The following is a 25,878-nucleotide window of genomic DNA, read 5'->3' on the forward strand; positions in this document are numbered from 1 at the left end:
GAATTCCAAACTTACTTAGAAATTCTTCACTCTCCTCATCACCTGTCCCATGATCAATAAATTGAACAGTCGAATCAGGATCATCATAATACGGTTGTGGACTCAAACCGTTACCATGGTTACCATACCACTTGACTTCCTCTGAATTATTCATAATTATCAATTCTAAAACTTTTTACTCTCCTTTTGTAACTCAAGATTCCTGCATGGAAAAAAAATGAAGAGAAAGTTACTTTACCTTCAGCACCGTCAGTCAAAAGTCCATCTTTTTCACTCATGGTATTCCCCATTGATCACAAACAACGTTAGACTACGACACACACTACCATGGCAAACTGTAACAAGTGTTTGTCACAGCTGAACACAAATACGATTTGTAATCCATTAATTCTATAAAAACCATATTGGTATTCAAATTTTATATTCATAGAGTTTACATATTGAACAATAAAATTGAAATGAAGGCCCATAATGGAATAGTCCAACATTGGGTGATTCCATTAACGACAACAGAAATTCCATTCAAAGTGATACCACATCAAAAGTTGCAACAGCAGATATTTGAATATTCATGAGATGCAAATGTGGTTGTAAGCTTTCCACTGTTATTTTCAGTTGAACACCCATAATGGAATAGTCCGATATTGGGTGATTCCATATACAGTAACAGAAATTCCATTCAAAGTGATACTATGCCACATCAAAAGTTGCAACAGCAGATATTTGAATATTCATGAGATGCAAATGTGGTTGTAAGCTTTCCACTGTTATTTTCAGTTGAACACCCATAATGGAATAGTCCAATACTGGGTGATTCCATTTCCAATAACAGAAATTCCATTCAAAGTGATACCACATCAAAAGCTGCAACAGCTTTCCTTTTGAATATTCATGAGATGCAAATGTGGTTGTAAGCTTTCCATTGTTGTTTTCAGTTGAACACCCATAATGGAATAGTCCAATATTGGGTGATTCCATTTACAATAACAGAAATTCCATTCAAAGTGATACCACATCAAAAGTTGCAACAGCTTTCCTTTTGAATATTCATGAGATGCAAATGTGGTTGTAAGTTCTGCACTGTTATTCTCAGAGTTATTTTCAACTGAATGAAAATTTTGGAATAGTCCAGTATTGGGTGATTCCATTTGCAATAACAGAAACTCCAAGAGCTGCAATATACACATGTTGACAGACAATGTGAGTAACATCTGTTTTCTCATAGGACTATGAATACTGGGTACATCAAAAGTTGCAACAGCTCATATTTGAATATTTGAATATTCATGAGATGCAAATGAAGGGGTTCTAAGCTCTGCATTATCATTGGTAGGTCGTGATTACACTAATAAATATTCATATTCAAATAAGCCAAGATTTAATCTCATACCAGCTGGTGTACATGATGTATGTGAATTGAAATATTTGGTGACAACATAAAAAAAATCTATTGAAATGATTTTTATTATTTATGACACAAACATGTATAATTTGCAATAAACTCATACAAGATGTTGCCAGTTAATTTTGCATATCAAAAAATACACTTTTTGTAAATTTCAAAGTACTAGCTCACAGTAATTGACACTAAGTATAACTTTGACAGTGTTTTGGGTTTTTTAAATTCGTACTTATCAAGACAATATGTTGCCAGTTAATTTGCATATAAAAAATACACTTTTTGTAAATTTTCAAAGTACTAGCTCACAGAAATTGACACAAAGTGTGACTTTGACAGTGTTTTGGTTTTTTAAAATTTGTACTTATCAAGACTATCTGAATTTTCTTTTCATGAGTAAAAAAAAATTATAATATTTTAACAACTTGGTAATATTAACATATTCATAATATCATAACTAGGCAAAGCCCATAATCTCGTACAGGGTAGATTCATCTGTGACCGGCTGCCTGAGCTGCCTCACGGCGATATTGTAGATAGCGCCCTCTGTGTGGAGAATGCGAGTAACATATAGAATGTGCATGCGTAGTCATTGCGCCGCAATGCATCCTTGAGTAAAACCACCCCCAAAATATTGCATAGTACATGTATATAGGATGTGCATGCGTACTAGTCTTTGAGCCACTACGCAGCCGCTGCACGAGCTAATAATTTTAAAACTTGTCAAATGACTGTAATGTTTTTCTGGAATTTTGATCTATTGATAAAAATTGAGTAAATCACCATAGTGTATAGCTGCAATAATTGTAGGATTTGTTGTGATTTTGAGGGTTTTTTCTTCCGTTTTGTGCTATTTTTTTTTCAAACACTACAATTCCTGTAATGTTAACAAAGATAGACGAGATCACGCTGAAAATGTGAACAAGATGTCAGCGTACTACCCGTTTCAAAATGCTGCATGCCTTGCTACATTTGCCGATTTTGACGGAATTGGGGTACCTCTTAACACTTCTTGGGTCTTGAAGGCTTCGTAATTAATGTTGGAGTCAGAAAATGTCTAATTTTTTGGCAGTTAAGGCGTAATTTAGCAGAAAAATGCACCCAACTTTGCGATTCAGATCTGAAGTGCTTCCGTCTATCGGTATTTGCATGCACCTTTCAGGAATTGTGGTATTTGCATCCAGAGCGCCACCATGTGGCAAATTTTGGAAAGGCCAATCCCTCATCCTCCTCCAACCTCCTCCCCCCTCTCTCCACCCCCTCCCCCCCAAAAAAAAATTATAGACAAAGTCAGATTAGTGCAGATCGACGAAAAAATTGTAAATTGAATGTAAGAGAATACTTACTATTACTTAATTTTCACACATTTTTTATGACTCTTCAGAACCAATTAACCAGTCGAAAAAGCCCTGCAAATTAAATTTAAAAAAATGAAAAAGTGAAAACAAAAATTGTCATCTTTCGTTTACGTTTAAAAATTGCCAAAATTCTGAATTCAAGAAATTTGTTTACTAGAGAAGATTGTTTATTTACTGACGTCAAGCTGTTCTGACCTTTGACCTAATGTTCTTGATTAGTTTTTCTGTGTGTTCCATTCATATGGTATTTAAATATAAATTAAATATGCAAATACCCTGAGTACACCACACTTACACTGATGCATTATGGGTTCTGTCATAGTATTGTGTCATAGAGTAGTGGTTAGGTTTTTGTATAATCATGGTCAAACTTCAGTTACTGAAATGAAAACATTGTACTTGGAACTAAAGGGGTGTAATCTTAAAGGAATATTGGCCAATTAGGATTCAATATAGGGTCATGTGACTGCTTTTATCCAATAACGTGTAGAGGGCTGGAGCACAGATGATTTATGGGAAATGGGGTAGGATATAATTGACTTGTGTTCTGTAAGTTTTGGCGGATTTGGTTTGAGAGCTAAGAGAGCTCAATAAAGCTACATCTCCTTCTGTGAGAAGTTCTGTGTAAGTGTCCATGTATAGTTGTGCTGTGTTGAGAGTGTTAGAGACAGTGAGATCCAAGTAGCATTCTGAGTGAGAATCTACAGAAGAATAGAGGGTGACTTCGTTACATATTGAAAACACAAGTCTATAGTGTTATCCGTAGCTATAGCATCAAATCTCAACATCTCTATTTATTCAATATGATAGCACAGGCAGTATCTACACTCTGAAAAGATATTGTCAGAAAATGTCTGTAGGGCTGAAAAAAATCTGAGTAAAATTTGATGTAGATGTCGGCTAATCATTCATTGCTATTTTACCTTCGTTATTTTGCTTGAATTGACTTTCGTAGTACATGTTTACGTTTGTAGAGGAGGCGATCAGGCTAAACACGTAAACATGTACTACGAAGGTCAATTCAAGCAAAATAATGAAGGTAAAATAGCAATGAATGATTAGCCGACATCTACATCGGATTTTAATCAGATTGGGCAGAAAATAGCTTCAATGTCCTAAGATATAAACTGGCAGAGTCCAATCATAAATATGTGTAAGCATTAATAAACATACATATTAATCTGATTTGGGCCTTTATTAATATTATAATCATTTTCAGATTTCACCAGAATTGTTGCCTCATGCCCCTGGAGTACCAATCACACTGGAGGCATACAGAGCTACTGACCTTGTCCTGGTCTGGAGATTATTTGATTTGACATATACTGGCTTGACATATACAACCTTTATTCATAATAGTCTCTATGCAACGAACATCAGTGTTTTTGCTAAAAGGTTGTCGTAAAAACCATGGTAACAGCAAGGAATAAAAGTTGCATAGTTTCCCATAGACCCTACATAACACACGACGCCAGGGTTATTGCATGACACTACGTGGTATTGTGAGATTTTCATGGCAATCGGACCCCCTAAGTTTACCAATATCAGTAAAGGGATTATCGTATGCAAATGAACATCATTTCATAGGAAATACAGCATGTTGCATATCCTGGTGGTGGAGTGTCTATGATACAATTTACCATACTTTAGTTTAGGAACACAAGGAAAATTACTAGGGAACCTCAGCAGATATTACCTGCTTTATACCTCCCTTATCAAATACATTCACTGACTACATTCTCAGCTATATCATGAAATAAAACAATGTACAATATCAATACAGCTTACAGCCAGCGTGCGAAATTAACGCCGGTCCTTCGGCCCGAGACCAACAGATTTCCGTTAGGACCGACAGTTTTTCAGAATTACAACAATGTATCGGTCCTTATGACCGATTGAAATTTGGAGTAAATAATAACATTTATTCAAAGATATATACAATTTCACTTACATGAATCTGATCTTGTGTTACCTATTTTCCTCTCGACATCTCGTTCTTAGTCAAGTGACACAGAGATAGCTCACTCCGTGTTGTTGTCAATGTTGATATCATGTCTACATATGACGTAGCATACAGCATTTACTTTATGAAATTATGTTAGAAACACATGATTGGCTGAATTTCTCTAATTATTTTTGTCTTGTCTAATCAGAACGTCTTAGACATTCAGACTCATTGTACGCATTCAGTGCATGCATCTTTTTCCACCATGATATCGTAATCATTGTTGTAAAGTTTACTGTTCGAAATGTATGAAACAGTTCCACGTTGTATTTATAAAGTATGTGGCGATATTTTATGAGCTTCCGAAGAAGAAGACGAAAGAGACACTGTTTTTTTAAAGGCTGGTATTAAAGCCGGTAAATGTTAGCGGGTTTCCCGATCAATTTACCGGAGTTCCCCATGTGTGTGGCTATGATCAAAACAAACTGACAGAAAACATATAAACTACTCTGAAAATGGCGTTGTAACTAATAAAGAAGGCAGGTACACTTCGTAAAACATCTTCTGTACGATAGGTTTTTTTTGTAAAAACAGATTGCTTTCAATTTGATGGATATGATGATGTACGTCCTGTCATGTTGTAATCAACGTATAAACTTAGAAATGTTGCATTTTTGTTGCCATTGTTGTATCTGGAAAATTACTGCATCATGCCAAACACGGGTACATAGTGGATGACACATTACAGTACAGTTAACATATCACGCTCCCACGTCAAAAAAAAACTCGCACTGTAAGACATGTTTAGCCATGATAGTTCTCGTCATCATGGTCAGATTTCTTACACAAACAACCAGAGACGATACTCAAAACACCACAGTAGGGTATACGGGTAGGGCTTTATGGGGGGAGGGGGGGGGCTTCTGTACATATTTGTAAAGACTGAAGGAAGACGAAACCGCTCCGTGTCACTGTGTGGATGGATATTGAAATAAAGCAAATACACAGTTTTCAAGAGGGATAGTTATGCGACAAAACCTTCTGCTATGATGAATTTGTGGGTCTACGTTCGCTAAGAGTTGGATTATGTGATTCAGAATTTAGTGAATCGTACAAACAGGAAGGAGAGTACTGTGATCTCTTAGAGATTGCAGATAATGTGGATTTATTGATTCATTCACCCATATTATCTACAATCTATGGATATGTATTTCTATGGTGGAATGAATACATTCAGTCTCAGACCACTATAGTCTATAGGAACAGATTATGCGAGAATGAATATTGTATAGTCTCTGGGTTCATAGTTACAAATGAAAACCTCTACTCACAGAGTCAAAAAGTACTTGCTTGTGAATCCAAAATTTACTTCCAAGTTATTTTTTGACTCTGTTAGTGGAAGTTTTATGAAAAAATAATGGATAGTGAACAATTCGTTGTACTCTCTTTTACTTTTATATCTAAAGATATGTTGTATCATATTAAAGTTCAAAATCATTTAATCTGTAACTGGGGGGGGGGGGGGGGTGTAGATACAGGTAGTGAACGTGAACTGCATTTGAGTATGGACCAGCAGTTTTCCTTAAGGACCAGCAGCATTTGCTACATGTCGGTCCTTATGACCAGTAGTCATTTTCCTTTAAGTTCACACACTGCTTACAGCCATCAATATCTGTTATCACCAGTCAAAACATATTCACTGTACAGATCGAGACTTGCAGATACTCAACACACATTTAATATATAGAGACTTGCGGCTAATCAAAATACATTTACTGTATAGACACTCACCATATAGCAGTCACAGCGTAATTACCATACAGAGACACACCACTAGCCAAAACACATTCTATTGTCTTTTACAGTGCTATATATGCAATATTACTATTTCCTGTGAATTTAAATACAAATAGAATATGTTAGGAGAAAATAATTTATACATCCATGCAGTGATGTGACCTGTATAACTGTACAGTATATTACCACATACTGCTATCATAATAAAATGAAGGTTTTCAACTATTATTACATATTTTTAGCTGTATATATTAAAGTAACACCTGCTGAGTTAATTAAAATGATTTGACTCTTAATTAGACCAAAAAAAAAGAGTTTGTTTCTCATCCTAGGGAAATTTCAAAAATGATGCGGTGAAATGTTTTGTTTTTGTTTTTGTTTTTTTTTGTAAAGGGGGGAGGGGGAGGCGAGGGGAGTGTTGGTTGGGGAACCAACACTGACTTATCAACCATTGCATTATCACATACATGATGTTACCACTGAAACTGCCCTGAATGATTAATAACATTTATTGAACTCTGAAAGTAAACTACATGCATTGTAAACTGTTTATTTTACAGCCTCTCATCTCTACTTCTCAAACTGTTTGGTTTCGCCATTGATTTGGAAAGTAGATGTTGGTGAAAACGGGAAAATGAAATAAAAACATGTGATGTGCATGATTTTAGATGACGCGCACAAGGATAAGGACGAGAAACAAATTTTTTTATTTTTTTGGTCTTAGTGAAAATACTTGTGTTTTTCAATCTGTTGTTACTGGGGATTATTTTAACAATCAGACAACCAACAACACAATTACTTAAAATTGTGAAAATACCGATAATTAGATCTTATACATATCAATTAAGTGTCTATTTTATCTGTAGTAATGTTGAAATCGTGATTCATTGGGGGTGCAGATTTGTGGGTGCGGACCCAAAAATCAATTTGATTGGATATATTGCACCATGCTATACATGTACATACCCTGGACACAGACCATCATCGTGATTCATTGGGGTGCTGATTTTTGGGTGCGGACCCAAAAATCAATTTGATTGGATATATTGCACCATTCTACATGTATATCGCTTAAAAGTGTTTTTTACCCATGTGTTGTTCAATAGTGTTGGGGGTGTACAATATTATGATTACAGTGACCATATGGATGAGGATTGGGTATTTATTTTGGATTTTTTAATTTATAAAACAATACTATGATGAAATAATTAGGTGTAATTCCTCAATATTTTTCTTTATTCTGCCAAAGAAAATACGAATGACCTAAGGGGCCCTTGTCACTACAAGTTGTTAAAGGAGTATAGTGATAACCCCCTAGGTCACAAGTATTTTCTTGCTGAATAAAGAAAATTATTGGTGAATAATATATGTGTAATTACACCATTGACAGTAATATGAAAATAAATTTGGGAAAGTAATGGCAATTTCGAACGTTTTGACTCATAAGTCATATTTCAAACACAGCAGAACCAGTGATGTAGACACGCGTTGTCATGACATGGACGCGTGTTAACGTGATGTAAAACGATCAGGGTATATATTCCATATTTTTTGATGAACCTGACTTGTGCATGGTATAATATAATATACCCATTAATATCTATGACACTGAGAGGAAAAAATCACCTCAAATCATAGATTTACTTCCGTGTCTACGCCTAAATTCAGCAAAATGTAAAAATTCTTTTAACAGAGATTGTCTAATCTATATAAATATGAATCCTTATCAATAAAAATACACAATGTAGCTAAAAAATTTAGACAAATTTAGAATTATTTAGAGATATTCCCTACCCTTTCCAGCTGTTTGATGTACAGGTCACATTACATAGACCTATGTGTATTGAACACATGTATAACAGGCCAGCTATTTAAATATATAATTCGATAACATATGGTGACTCAATTCCTATTTCGACTGAATCTATTGTCAATTTAAACTGGTAGGCACATGTAACTGATAGGTTGGAATTTTGTAAGTAGGTAAAATCTACCTGAGTTCTCTAGTCATTTTACCGGGGTTCCCTACCAGTGTTTTAGTTAAGGGTGGTAAGTAGATAAAATCTACCCGAGTTCCCCAGTCATTTTTACCTGGGTTCCCTACCAGTGTTTTTATTAAGGGTGGTAAGTAGATAAAATCTACCTGAGTTCCTCAGTCATTTTACTAGGGTTCCCTACCAGTGTTTTTGTTAAGGGTGGTAAGTAGGTAAAATCTACCTGAGTTCTCCTGCCATTTTACCAGGGTTCCCTACCAGTGTTTTTGTTAAGGGTGGTAAGTAGGTAAAATCTACCTGAGTTCCCCTGTCATTTTACCAGGGTTCCCTACCAGTGTGTTTTTGTTAAGGGTAGTAAGCAGGTAAAATCTACCTGAGTTCCCCAGTCATTTTACCAGGGTTCCCTACCAGTGTGTTTTGTTAAGGGTTGTAAGTAGGTAAAATCTACCTGAGTTCCCATGTCATTTTACCAGGGTTCCCTACCAGTGTGTTTTGTTAAGGGTGGTAAGTAGGTAAAATCTACCTGAGTTCCCATGTCATTTTACCAGGGTTCCCTACCAGTGTGTTTTGTTAAGGGTTGTAAGTAGGTAAAATCTACCAGGGTTCCCTACCAGTGTTTTAATCACATTTATCTAGCCAGACAGATTGGTACACATATTTTTTGTCATTTTAGACAAAATATTTTGGTATGGATTTGACAACAGGAGTAAAATGTCTCACTTTTATCCAAAATAAATTTGAAATTTATCAAAAAAATTTGATAAAGACGATAATGTTTTGTGCTTAAGTTTGCCCCAAATGAAAGCCAAGCATATCCAGCTTACATCATTGTTGAGTGTACAGGTATGCAAATTAGTGACTGTTAATAGCTGGTCTCCATGGTAACATTTTGATCATATGATTTTACAGGTATGGAAATTAGTGACTGTTAATAGCTGGTCTCCATGGTAACACATTCTGACAGCATACAATTTAACAAAATATATTAAACAGTGGTATGAATATAAACAGTGAGTGTTGGTTCCATTCAGTAATGTTGCCTAGCAACAAATGACATCCGACAAGTACCATCATGAGCAACAAAATGTCAATATATAGACACTGGTGGTTACATTGTACCATTAACTGGTATCCATGGCAATGGACTATTCCACATTAGAAATAAACAGCACTTTTTATGCGTAATAATTTGAATAAACTGTAAACGGGGTTAAATTAAAATAAACATTTTTTTTTCATTCACGTAATTGATTATAGATTCCATACGATATATAAAGGTGAAATTAAAATGGAATATTTTATTGTTATCAAATTCACAAAAGTAACATTCTTGTACACTGGTTATGACAGTCTGAGGTGTGATGTCATCAGGTCAGAGGTCAACACTTACTATTCAATGTCAAAGGTTAACTTTGTTTTTCATTCCCAGTAGGCCATGTACATATATTCAAAAGGAGATTTTCCCTATTTTTTCAGACAGAGGCACACAGATAAATCTGAAAATATCTCCTTAGTTTTAGCTTCTTTTCTATTTAAAATTAACCCAAGTTCTCTGTTTGTTAGAGCAAAATACTGATGGTGGTGGTGGTGGTGGTGGTGGTGGTGGTGGTGGTGGTGGTGGGGTGGGTAATTAGCTGTGAATATTGTTTAGTAAAGATCTGACAGTTTTCATTATCTCAGACACCAAGTCTGCATCAGGACTCATTAAGCACTGTATTTATGTGTGTACACCTGCATCTCCCCCCCCCCCCCCCCCAATTAAAGCTGACATATTTTTCACTCGGAATCATGCTGACAACATCTGGATATTCTTGCATGTACCACAGCTCCATAATGTTTACTCTTTCATCCATAGATCAATGTGAGCATTGTATCGTATATTTTGTTTTTCATGATTTGTACCATACCACGTACACTCTCTGATAGTGTATGTAGCATAAAATATTGATTCACTGACTGACTGACTGACTGACTGACTGACTGGCTGGCTGGCTGGCTGACTGACTGACTGACTGACTGACTGACTGGCTGACTGGCTTACTGACTGACTGACTGACTGACTGACTGACTGACTGACTGGCTGGCTGGCTGACTGGCTGACTGGCTTACTGACTGACTGACTGACTGACTGACTGATTCATCAATTGATTGATTTCATTTACCACACATAGTAAAGGATAGGGGCACATTGTGTGTCAATGCCTTAGAAGGTAAACTGGCAGACATCATAAATCATAATATCCACCCAACCCCTCTGGCTATAGCTCACAAATACGTAGTCCTGCTTGCATAGACGGTATTCAGACAGACAGACAGACAGACAGACAGACAGACAGACAGACAGACAGACAGACAGACAGACAGACAGACAGACAGACAGACAGACAGACAGACAGACAGACAGACAGACAGACAGACAGACAGACAGACAGACAGACAGACAGACAGACCGACCGACAGACAGACAGACAGACAGACAGACAGACAGATAGGGTGAGAGAGCAAATGGAGTGACTACAGGAGACAAGGACAGTATTCCGTCAACACTTCCACTGCAGTCACGCGTGAGATTTGTTGTCAGTTTCCTTCCAACACTTCGTTTTACATTTGTTTTTCTTCAAGACAGCGCAAGAAACGAACAAAGACGTCAAGTTTGAACGTTTACGATTTAATACAGTACGATTTTAACAACCTACCTGTTACACTAATACGGTAGTACACACGGCGGTCGAACGGTTAGCTTGCGAACCAAATGTACCAAACTTCGACAAACCCGGAAGTATTGAAGTTTTCTTAGTTTCCGGTTTTACGGCTATACAAACAAAAGTCAGATACTTTCTAGGAATTGAACACTGGGTGGCGTCTTGCATATGTTTCCGTGACACCGAACATGATTTATGCAACTGGAACTGTTTTTGAAACTATTGAATTATTATTAACGTTGACTCGTACACTATGAACAGTACTGAATAAACTGTGGGTAAATGCATTTGTATGTGTCAAGTTAGTCTTGCTGTTAGACCTCCGAAACGACAAGGGAGCCTTCAGTAGTTACGGGGGGGGGGGGGGGGGTGATGGTGATATATTTCAGTTATGTCTGAGCTGTAAATTGTGACCGTCCCCCTAGTCCTTTTTCTAAAATGTGCCCCCCCCCCATCACAAGTTCTAAAATCTGACCCTCCCCAATCTCAAAATGACAAATTCACTGATAGATCGATCGATGGATGGATGGATGGATGGATGGTTGGATGGAAGGATGGATGGATGGATGGAAATGCAGTAGCTGTAACTTTTGATGATTTTGTCAGTATGTTTTGTTCTGTGCATCAACTACAGTTTTTAGTTGTTTTTTTTTCACATGACATATTCCCAACCAGCCAAGCTACACAAGATACGACCTTGTTTGGCATGTGGAAAACAGTATTTTGTAACTACATGCAGTTTAGCTAAATATAAGCCTTAGTTTGAAGGGATGTGTGTTGTTTCTCTCAGAATTGTAGACTTTGTTTGAAATAGTGCAGAGTGCATTTTACAAGAATTGTATCTTCTCACAGTATGGTAATGAGAATTTTATCTCCTCACAGTATGGTAACAAGTACAATCCAGGTAGGTCATAAAATGAATCAACGTAAAATGTGACCACAGAGGCCTCTGTCACAGAGGTCGCCCACAGAGCTGCAGATACTACCTCAGACGATTTCGTCCAATTGATTCATTTTACAGTCTGAACCAATTGCAATCTTGATGGTCTTTCATTCTTAGTGACAGTATCATTATTTTGCGGGTCGACAGGCCTAACTGTGGGTTGTTCAAATGACAATTATTTATATAAAATCATCCAAAACATATATAAGGGGTAGACCATTCAATATCCTGGGGAGGGCTTGGAAGATTGGTGGCGAGTCATTATTTTTTTTTCCCACCTGCTTGCCTGAGAATTATTTTTTTTCTCCTTCGCCTATGCTGGCAACTTTTTTTTTCTTTGCTTCTTTGAGATATCCGGATTTTTTTTACGTCAATGTTGAACACCTACATCTGTTGCCACAATTTTCTGTTTGGTTTTCGCACAGCGTAATACAGAGAGTAAAAAGATGCTGTTCTATCACACACAGATTTTATTTAGAAAACTACATATTTCTTACATGTTTGATTTTCAATTAAATAAACATCAATGACAGTTTTTATGCCATGGTATGATGACACACTGAAAATACAAATCGGAAACTTGATTGGTGAGCTCGGACATTCTGATAGATCGGTCAGTTTCTCCAGCTTGGGGGGGTGTCAGTATTTTTTTTCCATTGGGCCAACAAGAAGTCACTGCCCCCCCCCCCCCCCCCCCCCCCCCCCCGTGAATAAAGTTTCATAGCATCTGACAGTAAGCTGTAGAGGGAAGAGCTTTGAGACTGGGATATGTCCACCTCTTGTGTGAGTGTGTGTGAATGGGGGGGGGGGGGTTCTAGGGGTTCTAGGTCTCCCCTAGAAGCCCTGGAGGTTTTTTACTTCTAAAGGCAATGTTTAGGCTATTCACAGACACTTCCAGACAATAATTTACAAACTTTACAAGACAGCTCTAACATGTAAAAAGCAACTACGTGAGGTTGAAACATTTTTGAAATAAAGAGGTGGAGGAAAGAACTTTGATTTGAGACTGGAACATGTCTTCCTCTTATGGGGAGGGTGCTTCTAGGGAGTGTCCCCCTAGAAGCCCTGGAGGATTTTTACTCTTAAAGCCAATTTTCAGGCTATTCACAGACACTTTCAGACAATAATTTGCAAGCTTTACAAGTCAGCTCTAACAATTGTAAAAAGCAACTACAGTTGTGCACATGGTTGAAACATTTTTGAAATAAAGTTTCATAGCATCTTGACAGTAAGAGGTGGAGGGAAGAACTTTGATTTGAGGTTTGAACATGTCTACCTCTTACGGGGGGGTCCTAGGGGGTCGCCCCTAGAAGCTTTTCAAGTTTTTTACCAATTTTGGTGAATCTTATTGTTGGTTTAACGAATGAGTGGCCTCTGGGGTAATGGAGTCCAAGGCCCCCCCCCCCCTGCCAGATCTGCAGTTTTTTGTTTCTATTTAGGCATTTTTAGGTTATTCATAGCCTCTGAGATATATATTGCCAAGCATCGAAAAGCTAAAGTAAATATAACTTTTTAAATAAGTTTTCCATGTTATAAAAGTGGGCCTGTAACATTGGTATTGGGGCATTGATATTGCATGTATAGTAAAGTTACTGATGTGTGAGAGCACTTTAGGAGGTCCTACCTAGTGTACAATAGAAACTTGAATTTGAGTTGTGGTGTCGATACATGTAGTGTCTGAAACAGGAAGGATATCACCCCTTCTGACAAATTCATACTGAAGAGACTAGAACAATTTAGATTAAGTTCTTTTGAACACATATTGCCTGGCCTATATTCGGGCTATAGCACCCGTTCATTACACCCGAGGGACTGTGAGTTACCAGAATCACATGCTATTTCCCGAGGCCAACGGCCGAGGGAAATAGCATGTGATTCTGGTAACTCACAGTCACGAGGGGGTAATGAACGGGTGCTATAGCCCGAATATAGGCCAGGCAATATGTGTTTTATAATATACCTCATGCTGTGAACTCGCGGTGGCAGACGACATCGTCAGAAGCTGTCATTTTGACCTGCTGTGAACGCGCGGTGGTCACGTGACTATGTAAAAATTGATGGGACTATTCCCCAAGGGAAGTAGTCATTCTATTTTCCTATCACGTGACTGATTCTAGCGAATCATGGCACAGCATTATCACTAGGTATATTATAATATAAACTATCCAATAGTATGAAGATTACCATTACAAAACCTTCAAGTTCACTTTTGCCCCAAAGTGCAAGATAAGTGAAGCACTGATTGTGAAACAGCCAAACACTTACATGGCATGTTCTGTAACTAGTGTGGTAGCTAGGTAATACATGTATTATATGTATATTTTTTATGTATAGTTATGTTTGAACCCTTACATGAAGTAATATTTAAACCATTTATGAAAGAAACAGAGACAAGAACAAATATATATATATGTACCACAGGCTAACGAAACTGTATTGGTCCCTGACATGTGTTTGAAACTGTTTGTCATGATTTGACAAGTGTCCTGGTTGGAGAGGTACGAGCAGGTTGAACAGTATACTCGAACCTGTGCTTCATTTCCCTGCCAAGAATTTTTTTTTCTAGCAGCAGTGGTTCATCTTTTTTTTTCCATCATCAACTCATATCCGGAGTTTTTTTAAGCAAATCCATTTGGCATCTTTTTTTTCCCCGAAATCTTCCAAGCCCCCAAGCCCCCCCCCCCCCCCCCCCGGATATCAAATGGTCCACCCCTACGTTTACAAAAAATAATGACAAATGAATATTCTGTACATATAGATGTAAATAATCTGTATGAGCACATAAGTATTCAGTCAATGGTGGTCAACCTCACTATGATGATGATTAATTGTGTTAGTATTATAGTAATGACATGGATAGAATACGGTACAGGGAGCTCTGTTGTGACAATAATAGAGACAAAATTACTGGATGTACTGATTATTCAATTATACATAGTTACACTCATCATCTAGTCTCGCTGCCAGACTTGTGACTATCATCCCTAAGCTTTGTAAGCCGAGCAGCGTCGCCGCAAGAAAGAGAGTAAAGTCCCTCACTTTTCACGGCTTTGCCGCTCGGCTTACAGCGCTTAGGGACTATAGTCACGAGTCTGGCAGCGAGACTACCTGTCATAGAATAGTGGTTAGATTTTTGAATAATCAAAGTCGAACTCCAGTTAATGAAACGGAAACATTGCAGTTGAAACCAAAGGGGTGTAATCCTGTTATTTAAAGGAATTTATAAGTTGCCAGATACAAATATTGAACCGAGAACCAAAGACAACATAGTAAATGGGGTGTACGTGTGCAAACATATAAATCCCTTTACACTTGGCCAGTAGCTTATTATGATACCAATTAATTTAATAGTGGATTTGCATAATCCCATATCTTTGGCCAATAGTGATTCACTGTAGGTTCATGTGACTGCTTTTATCCAATGATGTGTAGAGGGCTGGAGTACAGATAAATACCTTGCCTATTTGACTTTGAAAATAAGGGAATAGGTCAAAGTGTCATTAGAAAGCTCTCCATTGATAACAGGGATGTAGAGTATATGAACCACATTTTCAATGTTACTTGGCAAAATGTGAATTTTAATTTATGGCCAAATTACCTTGAAGGTCAAGGTCAGTGTCATTTGCCAGTTTGTCAACATTCATAGATAATATGGGTGTAGAAACTAATATATAGTCTTTTTGTACTAAGCGTCCAATGCTACTAGGCAAAATGTTAATTTTTGTGACAAAAATGGTCGCCATTTGGATGTTTTTGGAAGAATGAAGTGACGTGCATATGCACAGGATTGCTATAGTATTAGATACTTACCATGTTTTGTTGAAATTGGCCTGTGTGTATTATGATAGAGGTGGGCATGGACGGATGCACTAAACATGGCCCTAGGGAGTAATGTATTTAAATTATTGAAATAAAGTGACATGCATATGTCACCTACAGTACACAAAATATATGCCAGGACTGATTGAACATAAATTATGCAGATCAAGAGTAGGACTGATAACAGATAGTCATTCCTATAGTCCTCTCTCCTGGCTCTATCTAGTGGGAATAAATACGAATGGAAACTGTGACAATAGTATAATAATGCTTTATTGAATTCTATAAAAATGTATCACCTTTCAAAAAATATAACAGTTGAAACATTTTCATGATGATATTAATAATTAACATACATATATACTAAGTATATAATGTACACATATAAACTCGTTATACATAAAATGTCTATACTAGAATAAACAGTGCTCAATACATATGTATGTAGAGTTGTGTAAATAACACTATCAAGCAACATTCACAAGAACAGTTGTTTCATGCTGTTGCGTTCATTACACTGATCACTGTGTGTTATATATATATAAATATATATATATGTATATATATACATACATACATATATGTGTGTGTATATATATTCATAACAGTTAATAAAAAAATGGGTTGCCATGGAAACCAGGCAAAAATATTTACAAAAGGAAATACATTGGGAAATTACTAAAAGAAGTTTTATTTTACAAATAATTGTTTGTACAAAAAATCTCCATACATGCGAGATGATCATGTTTCACATCATATGACGTAATCTACTCAAATGTTGCTCAGTTACCATGGTAGCAAGTATAGTGTAGTAATAATACACTGCTAAAACCACTTTGGTTTGTTTGGCACAAAATTAACATTTATTCAAAGGTAATATATAGTGCTCACTCAAAGTACATCAGGAGCAATTATGGACAATGCAATGGAGAAAAATGCCGAATTGCCACAAGTTACCATTTAACACACAAGTTTTAAAAGTAATGTACAGCTTTTCCCTAATGAAAATAGAGTGTAAAGGCTCGCAATCAAAGTAAAGTATAACTGTTCTCAGAGCAAAGTAAACTAACCCTTCCCGCATCAAAATAAAACATGACTTTTCCCAATCAAAGTAAAGTATAAGTGTTCACCAATCAAAATAAAATGTAACTGTTCCCCAATCAAAGTAAAGTAAAACTGTACCCCAATCAAATTACAGAGTAACTGTTCCCCAATCAAAGTAAAGTGCAACTGTTCCCCAATCAAAGTAAAGTGTAACTGTTCCCCAATCAAAGTAAAGTGTAACTGTTTCCTAATCAAAGTAAAGTGTAACTGTTCCCCAATCAAAGTAAAGTGCAACTGTTCCCCAATCAAAGTAAAGTGTAACTGTTCCCCAATCAAAGTAAAGTGCAACCGTTCCCCAATCAAAGTAAAGTGTAACTGTTCCCCAATCAAAGTAAAGTGTAACTGTTTCCCAATCAAAGTAAAGTGCAACTGTTCCCCAATCAAAGTAAAGTGCAACTGTTCCCCAATCAAAGTAAAGTGCAACCGTTCCGCAATCAAAGTAAAGTGTAACTGTTCCCCAATCAAAGTAAAGTGTAACTGTTTCCTAATCAAAGTAAAGTGTAACTGTTCCCCAATCAAAGTAAAGTGCAACCGTTCCCCAATCAAAGTAAAGTGTAACTGTTCCCCAATCAAAGTAAAGTGTAACTGTTTCCTAATCAAAGTAAAGTGCAACTGTTCCCCAATCAAAGTAAAGTGCAACCGTTCCCCAATCAAAGTAAAGTGTAACTGTTCCCCAATCAAAGTAAAGTGTAACTGTTTCCTAATCAAAGTAAAGTGTAACTGTTCCCCAATCAAAGTAAAGTGCAACTGTTCCCCAATCAAAGTAAAGTGCAACCGTTCCCCAATCAAAGTAAAGTGTAACTGTTCCCCAATCAAAGTAAAGTGTAACTGTTCCCCAATCAAAGTAATGTGTAACTGTTCCCCAATCAAAGTAAAGTGTAACTGTTCCCCAATCAAAGTAAAGTGTAGCTGTTCCCCAATCAAAGTAAAGTGTAACTGTTCCCCAATCAAAGTAAAGTATAACTGTTCCCCAATCAAAGATATGTATAACTGTTCCCCAATCAAAGTAAAGTGCAACCGTTCCCCAATCAAAGTAAAGTGTAACTGTTCCCCAATCAAAGTAAAGTGTAACTGTTTCCTAATCAAAGTAAAGTGCAACTGTTCCCCAATCAAAGTAAAGTGCAACCGTTCCCCAATCAAAGTAAAGTGTAACTGTTCCCCAATCAAAGTAAAGTGTAACTGTTTCCTAATCAAAGTAAAGTAAAACTGTACCCCAATCAAATTACAGAGTAACTGTTCCCCAATCAAAGTAAAGTGCAACCGTTCCCCAATCAAAGTAAAGTGTAACTGTTCCCCAATCAAAGTAAAGTGTAACTGTTTCCTAATCAAAGTAAAGTGTAACTGTTCCCCAATCAAAGTAAAGTGCAACTGTTCCCCAATCAAAGTAAAGTGTAACTGTTCCCCAATCAAAGTAAAGTGCAACCGTTCCCCAATCAAAGTAAAGTGTAACTGTTTCCCAATCAAAGTAAAGTGCAACTGTTCCCCAATCAAAGTAAAGTGCAACTGTTCCCCAATCAAAGTAAAGTGCAACCGTTCCGCAATCAAAGTAAAGTGTAACTGTTCCCCAATCAAAGTAAAGTGTAACTGTTTCCTAATCAAAGTAAAGTGCAACTGTTCCCCAATCAAAGTAAAGTGCAACCGTTCCGCAATCAAAGTAAAGTGTAACTGTTCCCCAAAGTAAAGTGTAACTGTTTCCTAATCAAAGTAAAGTGCAACTGTTCCCCAATCAAAGTAAAGTGCAACCGTTCCGCAATCAAAGTAAAGTGTAACTGTTCCCCAATCAAAGTAAAGTGTAACTGTTTCCTAATCAAAGTAAAGTGTAACTGTTCCCCAATCAAAGTAAAGTGCAACTGTTCCCCAATCAAAGTAAAGTGCAACCGTTCCCCAATCAAAGTAAAGTGTAACTGTTCCCCAATCAAAGTAAAGTGTAACTGTTCCCCAATCAAAGTAATGTGTAACTGTTCCCCAATCAAAGTAAAGTGTAACTGTTCCCCAATCAAAGTAAAGTGTAGCTGTTCCCCAATCAAAGTAAAGTGTAACTGTTCCCCAATCAAAGTAAAGTATAACTGTTCCCCAATCAAAGATATGTATAACTGTTCCCCAATCAAAGTAAAGTGCAACCGTTCCCCAATCAAAGTAAAGTGTAACTGTTCCCCAATCAAAGTAAAGTGTAACTGTTTCCTAATCAAAGTAAAGTGCAACTGTTCCCCAATCAAAGTAAAGTGCAACCGTTCCCCAATCAAAGTAAAGTGTAACTGTTCCCCAATCAAAGTAAAGTGTAACTGTTTCCTAATCAAAGTAAAGTGTAACTGTTCCCCAATCAAAGTAAAGTGCAACTGTTCCCCAATCAAAGTAAAGTGTAACCGTTCCCCAATCAAAGTAAAGTGCAACCGTTCCCCAATCAAAGTAAAGTGTAACTGTTCCCCAATCAAAGTAAAGTGTAACTGTTCCCCAATCAAAGTAAAGTGCAACCGTTCCCCAATCAAAGTAAAGTGTAACTGTTCCCCAATCAAAGTAAAGTGTAACTGTTTCCTAATCAAAGTAAAGTGTAACTGTTCCCCAATCAAAGTAAAGTGCAACTATTCCCCAATCAAAGTAAAGTGTAACTGTTATTAAACCAATCAAAGTAAAGTGTAACTGTTCCCCAATCAAAGTAAAGTGCAACTATTCCCCAATCAAAGTAAAGTGCAACTGTTCCTCAAAGTAAAACGTAACCGTTCCCCAATCAAAGTAAAGTGCAACTGTTCCTCAATCAAAGTAAAACGTAACTGTTCCCCAATCAAAGTAAAGTGCAACTGTTCCTCAATCAAAGTAAAACGTAACTGTTCCCCAATCAAAGTAAAGTGCAACTGTTCCTCAAAGTAAAACGTAACCGTTCCCCAATCAAAGTAAAGTGCAACTGTTCCTCAATCAAAGTAAAGTGCAACTGTTTCGCAATCAATGTAAAGTGCAACTGTTCCTCAATCAAAGTAAAGTGTAACTGTTTCTCAATTAAAGGAAAGTATACCTGTTCCTCAATCAAAGTAAATTGTAACTGTTTCTCAATCAAGGTGTAAATGTTTCCCAATCAAAGTAAAAGTGTAACTGTTCACCAATCAAAGTAAAAGTGTAACTGTTCCCCAATCAAAGTAAAGTGTAACTGTTCCCCAATCAAAGTAAAGTGTAACTGTTCCCCAATCAAAATAAAGTGTAACTGTTTCCCAATCAAAGTAAAAGTGTAACTGTTCCCCAATCAAAGTAAAAGTGTAACTGTTCCTCAATCAAAGTAAAGTGAAACTGTTTCTCAATCAAAGTATTGAAAGTGTAACTGTTCCTCAATCAAAGTAAAGTGTTACTGTTCCCCCATCAAAGTAAAGTGTAACTGTTCCTCAATCAGACTAACGTGTAACTGTTTCCCAATCAAAGTGCAACTGTTCCTTAACCAAAGTAAATTGTAACTGTTCTTTAATCAAAATAAAGAATAACTGTTCCCAAATCAAAGTAAAGTGTAACTGTTCCCCAATCAAAGTACAGTGTATCTATTCCCAATCAAAGTAAAATGTAGACATCTCCTTATAAAAATATACATGTAGTAGTTATTGACCCTCGCCTCATGAAAGTAGGACAGGTATTTCCTCAGAAAAGTATAGCTGTTCCCCTAATCAATGTAATACTGTCCCCAATAAAAGATGTATAGAGGTGGTATAACAATTCTGGTACCCATATGGATTCTAATCTATATCAAAGCTTTCGGTACAATTAAAAATAACATGATACAAAACGTATACCAGCATTAATTATATCCCAAAAATCATCATTATATTAAAAATGGAAGAACAAGTTGTGTTTTCTCTTTGCGTAAGCTTAACAATCACTCAAAGATGGTTTGTGTTAGTCTTTACAGATAGGATTAACATTATGGTTAATTTGCTAGTTTGGTTAATGGTGAAGGGTTAGGATTAGGGTTAGGGTGAAGGGTGAAGGGTTAGGGTTAGGTGCCTAGACTAGAGGTGACCAAAGCATACGCAAAGAGACTGAGCAACAGAGTCTACCAAATAAATAAACTGAAGATTTGTATGGGTTAGGGATTCTTCAATTGTAATGGTATGATAATAGTGAATTTCAAGTTCTCAATAATTATGACTAGTAATTCTAATTCAAATTTTATGTGCAAATGCTCAGCAAATATTCTCCGTAATCAAACAAGTGAGAAGACATTTTTTTAGTTTTAGAACATAACAAGATGGTACTAATTAAGTACACTGTAGCACTGTATCACAATTGCTGGCCTGAAATTAATTTTATATGTCAGTTGATATAATAGCAGAGTTTAAAGTTGCATGTGCTATATCATTATTATTGTTGCTGGGGTTTACATACCTTAGAATAATACTAAACAGTGCACTTGCAATCCAGACTGAGCATGCTCAGATGCAAAGGCCTGTGGGATTATGTGTGGTTATCGTAATACCTAATCTGGAGCTACCAATAAAATAAACCTTCCATAAAGGTCAGGGTGACTATGAATTGATTATTTGTGGTTACAAACAATGTGACAGTATTGTTTACAATACTAATTTATTTAGCATTTATTACCCCATTTCCCATGATGCAACATTCAACATGGCAGGTTTGCAAGTTCCCTATTAATCTCGCTTCTTTTGACTCCAACATCAATTAGTTAACATATTGCTAGGAGTGTGGTGGTTATGTTTCCCTTGTCCCCATTTTGTAATATAGCCATTAATGTGCACTTTAAGTCTCGTTGGACACCCCAATAAATACACAAATCTCGTCAGCCATTTTAGGGTGCAAGTTTCATATTTTTCCACTAAATTTGCACTCATCCTTCACTGAACAGGTTTTCATCTTGATTATACCAAATGGATTATCAGTCTAGTAGTACCAGACATTCTAACTAAAGCTGTGTCTAGGGTTAACTTTAAGTTGTTCTGTTACCTTATCAACATCTATGGTACAGTCACTTTGTCTTTAACAAGTTCCCCAAAGTTGACACCCTAGTAACACCTAAACAAATGCATCAACTTTAGCAGTAGGTCCAGTGATTCAAGCTATAAGTTATTCACAAACACAGACACATGTATGCACTACACAACTTTATGAGTGTACGCAGGTCCCTCGTCTTCAGGTCAATTCAATGTAAAAGACAGTGGCCATAGCAGGGGATTAGGGCTGTGCTAAATAACCCCAAGAATAATCTAGAGACAGATTGTTCTTGTTTAAGGATACAGTAATCTTCAAAATTTATAAAATTTCTCAGAATTTACAATCAATAATTCCTAAACACCTATGTTTCCCAGAGCATCATATACCAGGTAACCTGTCAAATCTTCTAGCTAGTATGGCTTTTAAAAGAGATCTCAAATATTCAAACCCAGGAGCTGTAATCAGTTTTCATTCTTCTTTTTGTCAAATACACTCTACATATCACTGGAAACAGTTTAACTATTCCTTTAATGGCTGAATTGTTTAGTAATTATTGTTGATATTGTATTTGATATTTGACAAAACAATCATGAATGGGTTATGGATTTGTTGACAAATAATAAATACATGCTTCACATGACAGTTGATAATGTGAGCAATAGTCTTGTTCATTTTACAACTTCTGTTTCTCATAAAGACCACCGCTATGCTATAGATAACTCATTTAATACATGTCATTGTTGGCGCAAATGCTGCATAGTTCTTCCAAATGACTTGGAGATGTTACAGACTATTAATTCTTACCATGACAAGCTGACCAACCCTGATAATAACTGTAGCCTTCTTCCTCTTCATGTACAACATTAATACTGTGGTGGATTGCAAAGAGTGTTCTTGGTGATGTAACTGGTAGTCTTAACTTCTTCCTCTTTCTGCACAATATTAACACTGGTGGTGGATTGCAAAGAGTGTTCTTGGTGATGTTACTGGTAGTCTTGACTTCTTCCTCTTCCTGTACAATATTAACACTGGTGGTGGATTGCAAAGAGTGTTCTTGGTGATGTAACTGGTAGTCTTAACTTCTTCCTCTTTCTGCACAATTTTTACACCTTGTTGTGGATTGTGACAAGTGTTCTTGATATAATGGTGCATTGTAGTCTCGACTCCTTCCTGTAAAATATTTACTCTGCTGTGGTCTGTGACGTGTTGTTGGTGATGGATCCAAGTCTATGATTGTATTTCTGCAGCATCTGTAGCTAATATTGGGTATACATGTAGTTCACAATTGAGGTGCCTCTGGTCAGTGGGGTATTGATGCCTATAATTCAAAAACCATTAACACTATATATCATTAAATGCAAAAATAATGTGTTCAGGACATTTCATGAGCAGAAGGGCAGTAGACACCAATTTTGGCAGCTGTGTGCCATTGAGGATGCATGACAAAAATAATGGTGACTGAGTGTATGCATTTTTATTTTGATGGCTGGTTGGTCATTGACAGCTTATTTTATTTTATTTTATTTACTATCTGACAATAATCAAAATCAACTGTGGTAGAGAGCATAACAGATATTTCTAATAGAAATAATGTGTGTTGATCACGAAAAACTAGACAAAGATTAGCACAGGTTTTGAAACTAAGAAATATCAGCTCTAAATACCTTTTCATATAGTTTGCAGCATATTTGAATCCTGGCAGGTGTCTATTGCACATTCTGATTTTGTTGAGTTATCTGAGTAGAAAGAGAGAGACTTACAGGTAAGCCATGTCATGGTCATGCTAAAACAATAAATTGATTCTAATCAATACATTGATTATCTCCAGATTATCATTCTGTCTTGGACATTAGTTTATAACTGATGAACATAATAGAGATCTTGTGAATGAAAGCTGGACAGAGTGAAATCAACTCACCTTGCAGACAGCATTATGCAACTCATGAACAAAGAATGTCACAGTGATTGGTGAATAAAGAACAATAGTCTGCAGAGCAGTATGCAAATTATGATTCATACTTTGAGATTGATCAAAACTGTGGCTGGACAATGGGAAACAGTTAATGAAATACTTGTTTCACTTCACATGGAGCAACACATGGATGACTGCATTGCTAAATGAAACAAGTAAATCGCTACAAAATGTTGCAGATATATCCATACTCCATCCTTTGCATTGTGACCAATACATTTCACTTTTCGATGTAAAATCTAATTGCATTGACAAAAAATAAACATGAAATTGGCATTAAAAGATACAATGAAATAAATATGAATTTCACCGATCATGGAGCCTGCTATCTTGGGTGTGTCAGATGAAAATTCATGCCATCAAATTGACACAGATATATATAGGAAATATGACATTATTGTTTCAATACAGTGATAGTTGGCATTGACGACATATTAGAAAGAGATGGCAATGTGACAAACTCTTTCACACTGAATTGGGCACATCAGCTCATTTAACTCTTCTATAACTTCACCAGTATCGTTACCCATTCAATTTGTATGGCCTGGCCTGATTGATAACATATCTGGATATCAAAGGCATTAGATTTCGATCAGTTTGAATAAACATTTTTTTTCATTGGAGATGGTAGAAGTGAACAAAAAGACCTCACATCACAGAGGCCAAAAAAGAAAATGCAATTGTACATTGTGTGTTATCGGTGAGTTTAGACCAACCCATTGTGTACATAGTCACAGCACCCTCTAATCCAATTCAATGCATCATTGATGTACAACAATATTTGTGACCTACAAAACCAACCAACAAATAAATGAACTTGACAAGCAAACCAACTAACCGACTAACCAACAAACTCAAAGGACCAACCAACTTACCAAACAACTATAAACAAGATAATAAATAATTAAACAACAGACAACCAACTAACGCAGACAACAAACCAATCAAGATAAAATAGATATCAACCAACCAACCACCAACCAAATAACCGACAAACCAACCAACCAAATGATGACAAATCCCACTAATAAACGAAATAAACAACTCATCAACCAACCAACAATACAAACCAGAGGGTGATGTGTTTATATAAACTATTGGTCTGTCAGAACTTATTAATAAAACAGAATGTATTACAATTTCTTACTGGACTTCATGGTGTTTGGTTCTCCTGTACACTTGCATCAAAAAAGGTTTACCCAATGTGATCAATATCTGATGCATTAAATAATATATGTTGTCATTCAGGCTGTGCCATAAAGACCGAGGGTTTGACCATACTGGTGAAGTTGTGGAAGGTTTTTGAAGTGATGTGCATGATTCAGTGTGAAAGAGTTTCTCATATATGTCTTCTTATTCTGATATGTCATCTAAGACAACTATCAAAGTATTGTCCCAATAATGCCCTACATCCAATGTATATCTGTCTCTATGTTAATGCCATTAACTTTCATCTGACACACTCAAAATAATATGCTACATGACTGGTGAAATTCATATTCATTTCACTGTCTTTCTCACCAATTGCATGTTCATTTATTTTCAATGAATTCCATTTTGCAAGGAAAGGTAAAAGCTATCGGTCAAAATGCAAAGCACAGAGGATGGGTGAATCCACCACATGTTGTGGAAATTTCTTTGATTCTTTTATTGCATGCAGCCATCCAGGTGTTGCAACATGCTAACCGACCTGAATAATATATACATATCAACAATATCCAAATATGAAATTTAAACACTGTCTATTGGTTTTTAGTTTTCATAGATTTGTATGGACATATTTACCTGTGTTCCACTGTGTGCTTTTATAGCAAATTATTGTAAGAGAATTTGAAAAATACTGTACAAATTAAGAGCTGTCAGCTTCCATATTTAAACTTGAAAGTTACTAGTATCTGACCTGAACAGGCATAACTCCA

The 25,878-nt window shown here is 36.4% G+C and overlaps 1 protein-coding gene across 2 annotated transcripts in view; it reads right to left on the bottom strand.

Annotated features, from left to right (window-relative positions):
* Positions 1-11,267, bottom strand: part of LOC144450231 (endothelin-converting enzyme 1-like) — a 54,145-nt gene extending 42,878 nt beyond the window's left edge. Inside the window, exons 1-3 of one of the 2 annotated variants that reach the window (XM_078140823.1) lie at positions 11,190-11,267; positions 2,746-2,808; positions 16-202 (exon numbers count right to left, since the gene is read on the bottom strand). In XM_078140823.1, coding sequence (XP_077996949.1) covers positions 16-154 — 139 coding nt within the window. In that variant the 5' untranslated portion in view covers positions 155-202; positions 2,746-2,808; positions 11,190-11,267. Of the gene's footprint in view, positions 1-15; positions 203-2,745; positions 2,809-6,493; positions 6,594-11,189 lie in introns of those variants that run through there. The other variant, XM_078140822.1, reaches the window with a different exon arrangement.
* Between the last annotated feature and the right edge of the window lie 14,611 nt (positions 11,268-25,878).

Source organism: Glandiceps talaboti, chromosome 19 (genome assembly GCF_964340395.1).
Source record: "Glandiceps talaboti chromosome 19, keGlaTala1.1, whole genome shotgun sequence".
Lineage (NCBI taxonomy): Eukaryota > Metazoa > Hemichordata > Enteropneusta > Spengelidae > Glandiceps > Glandiceps talaboti.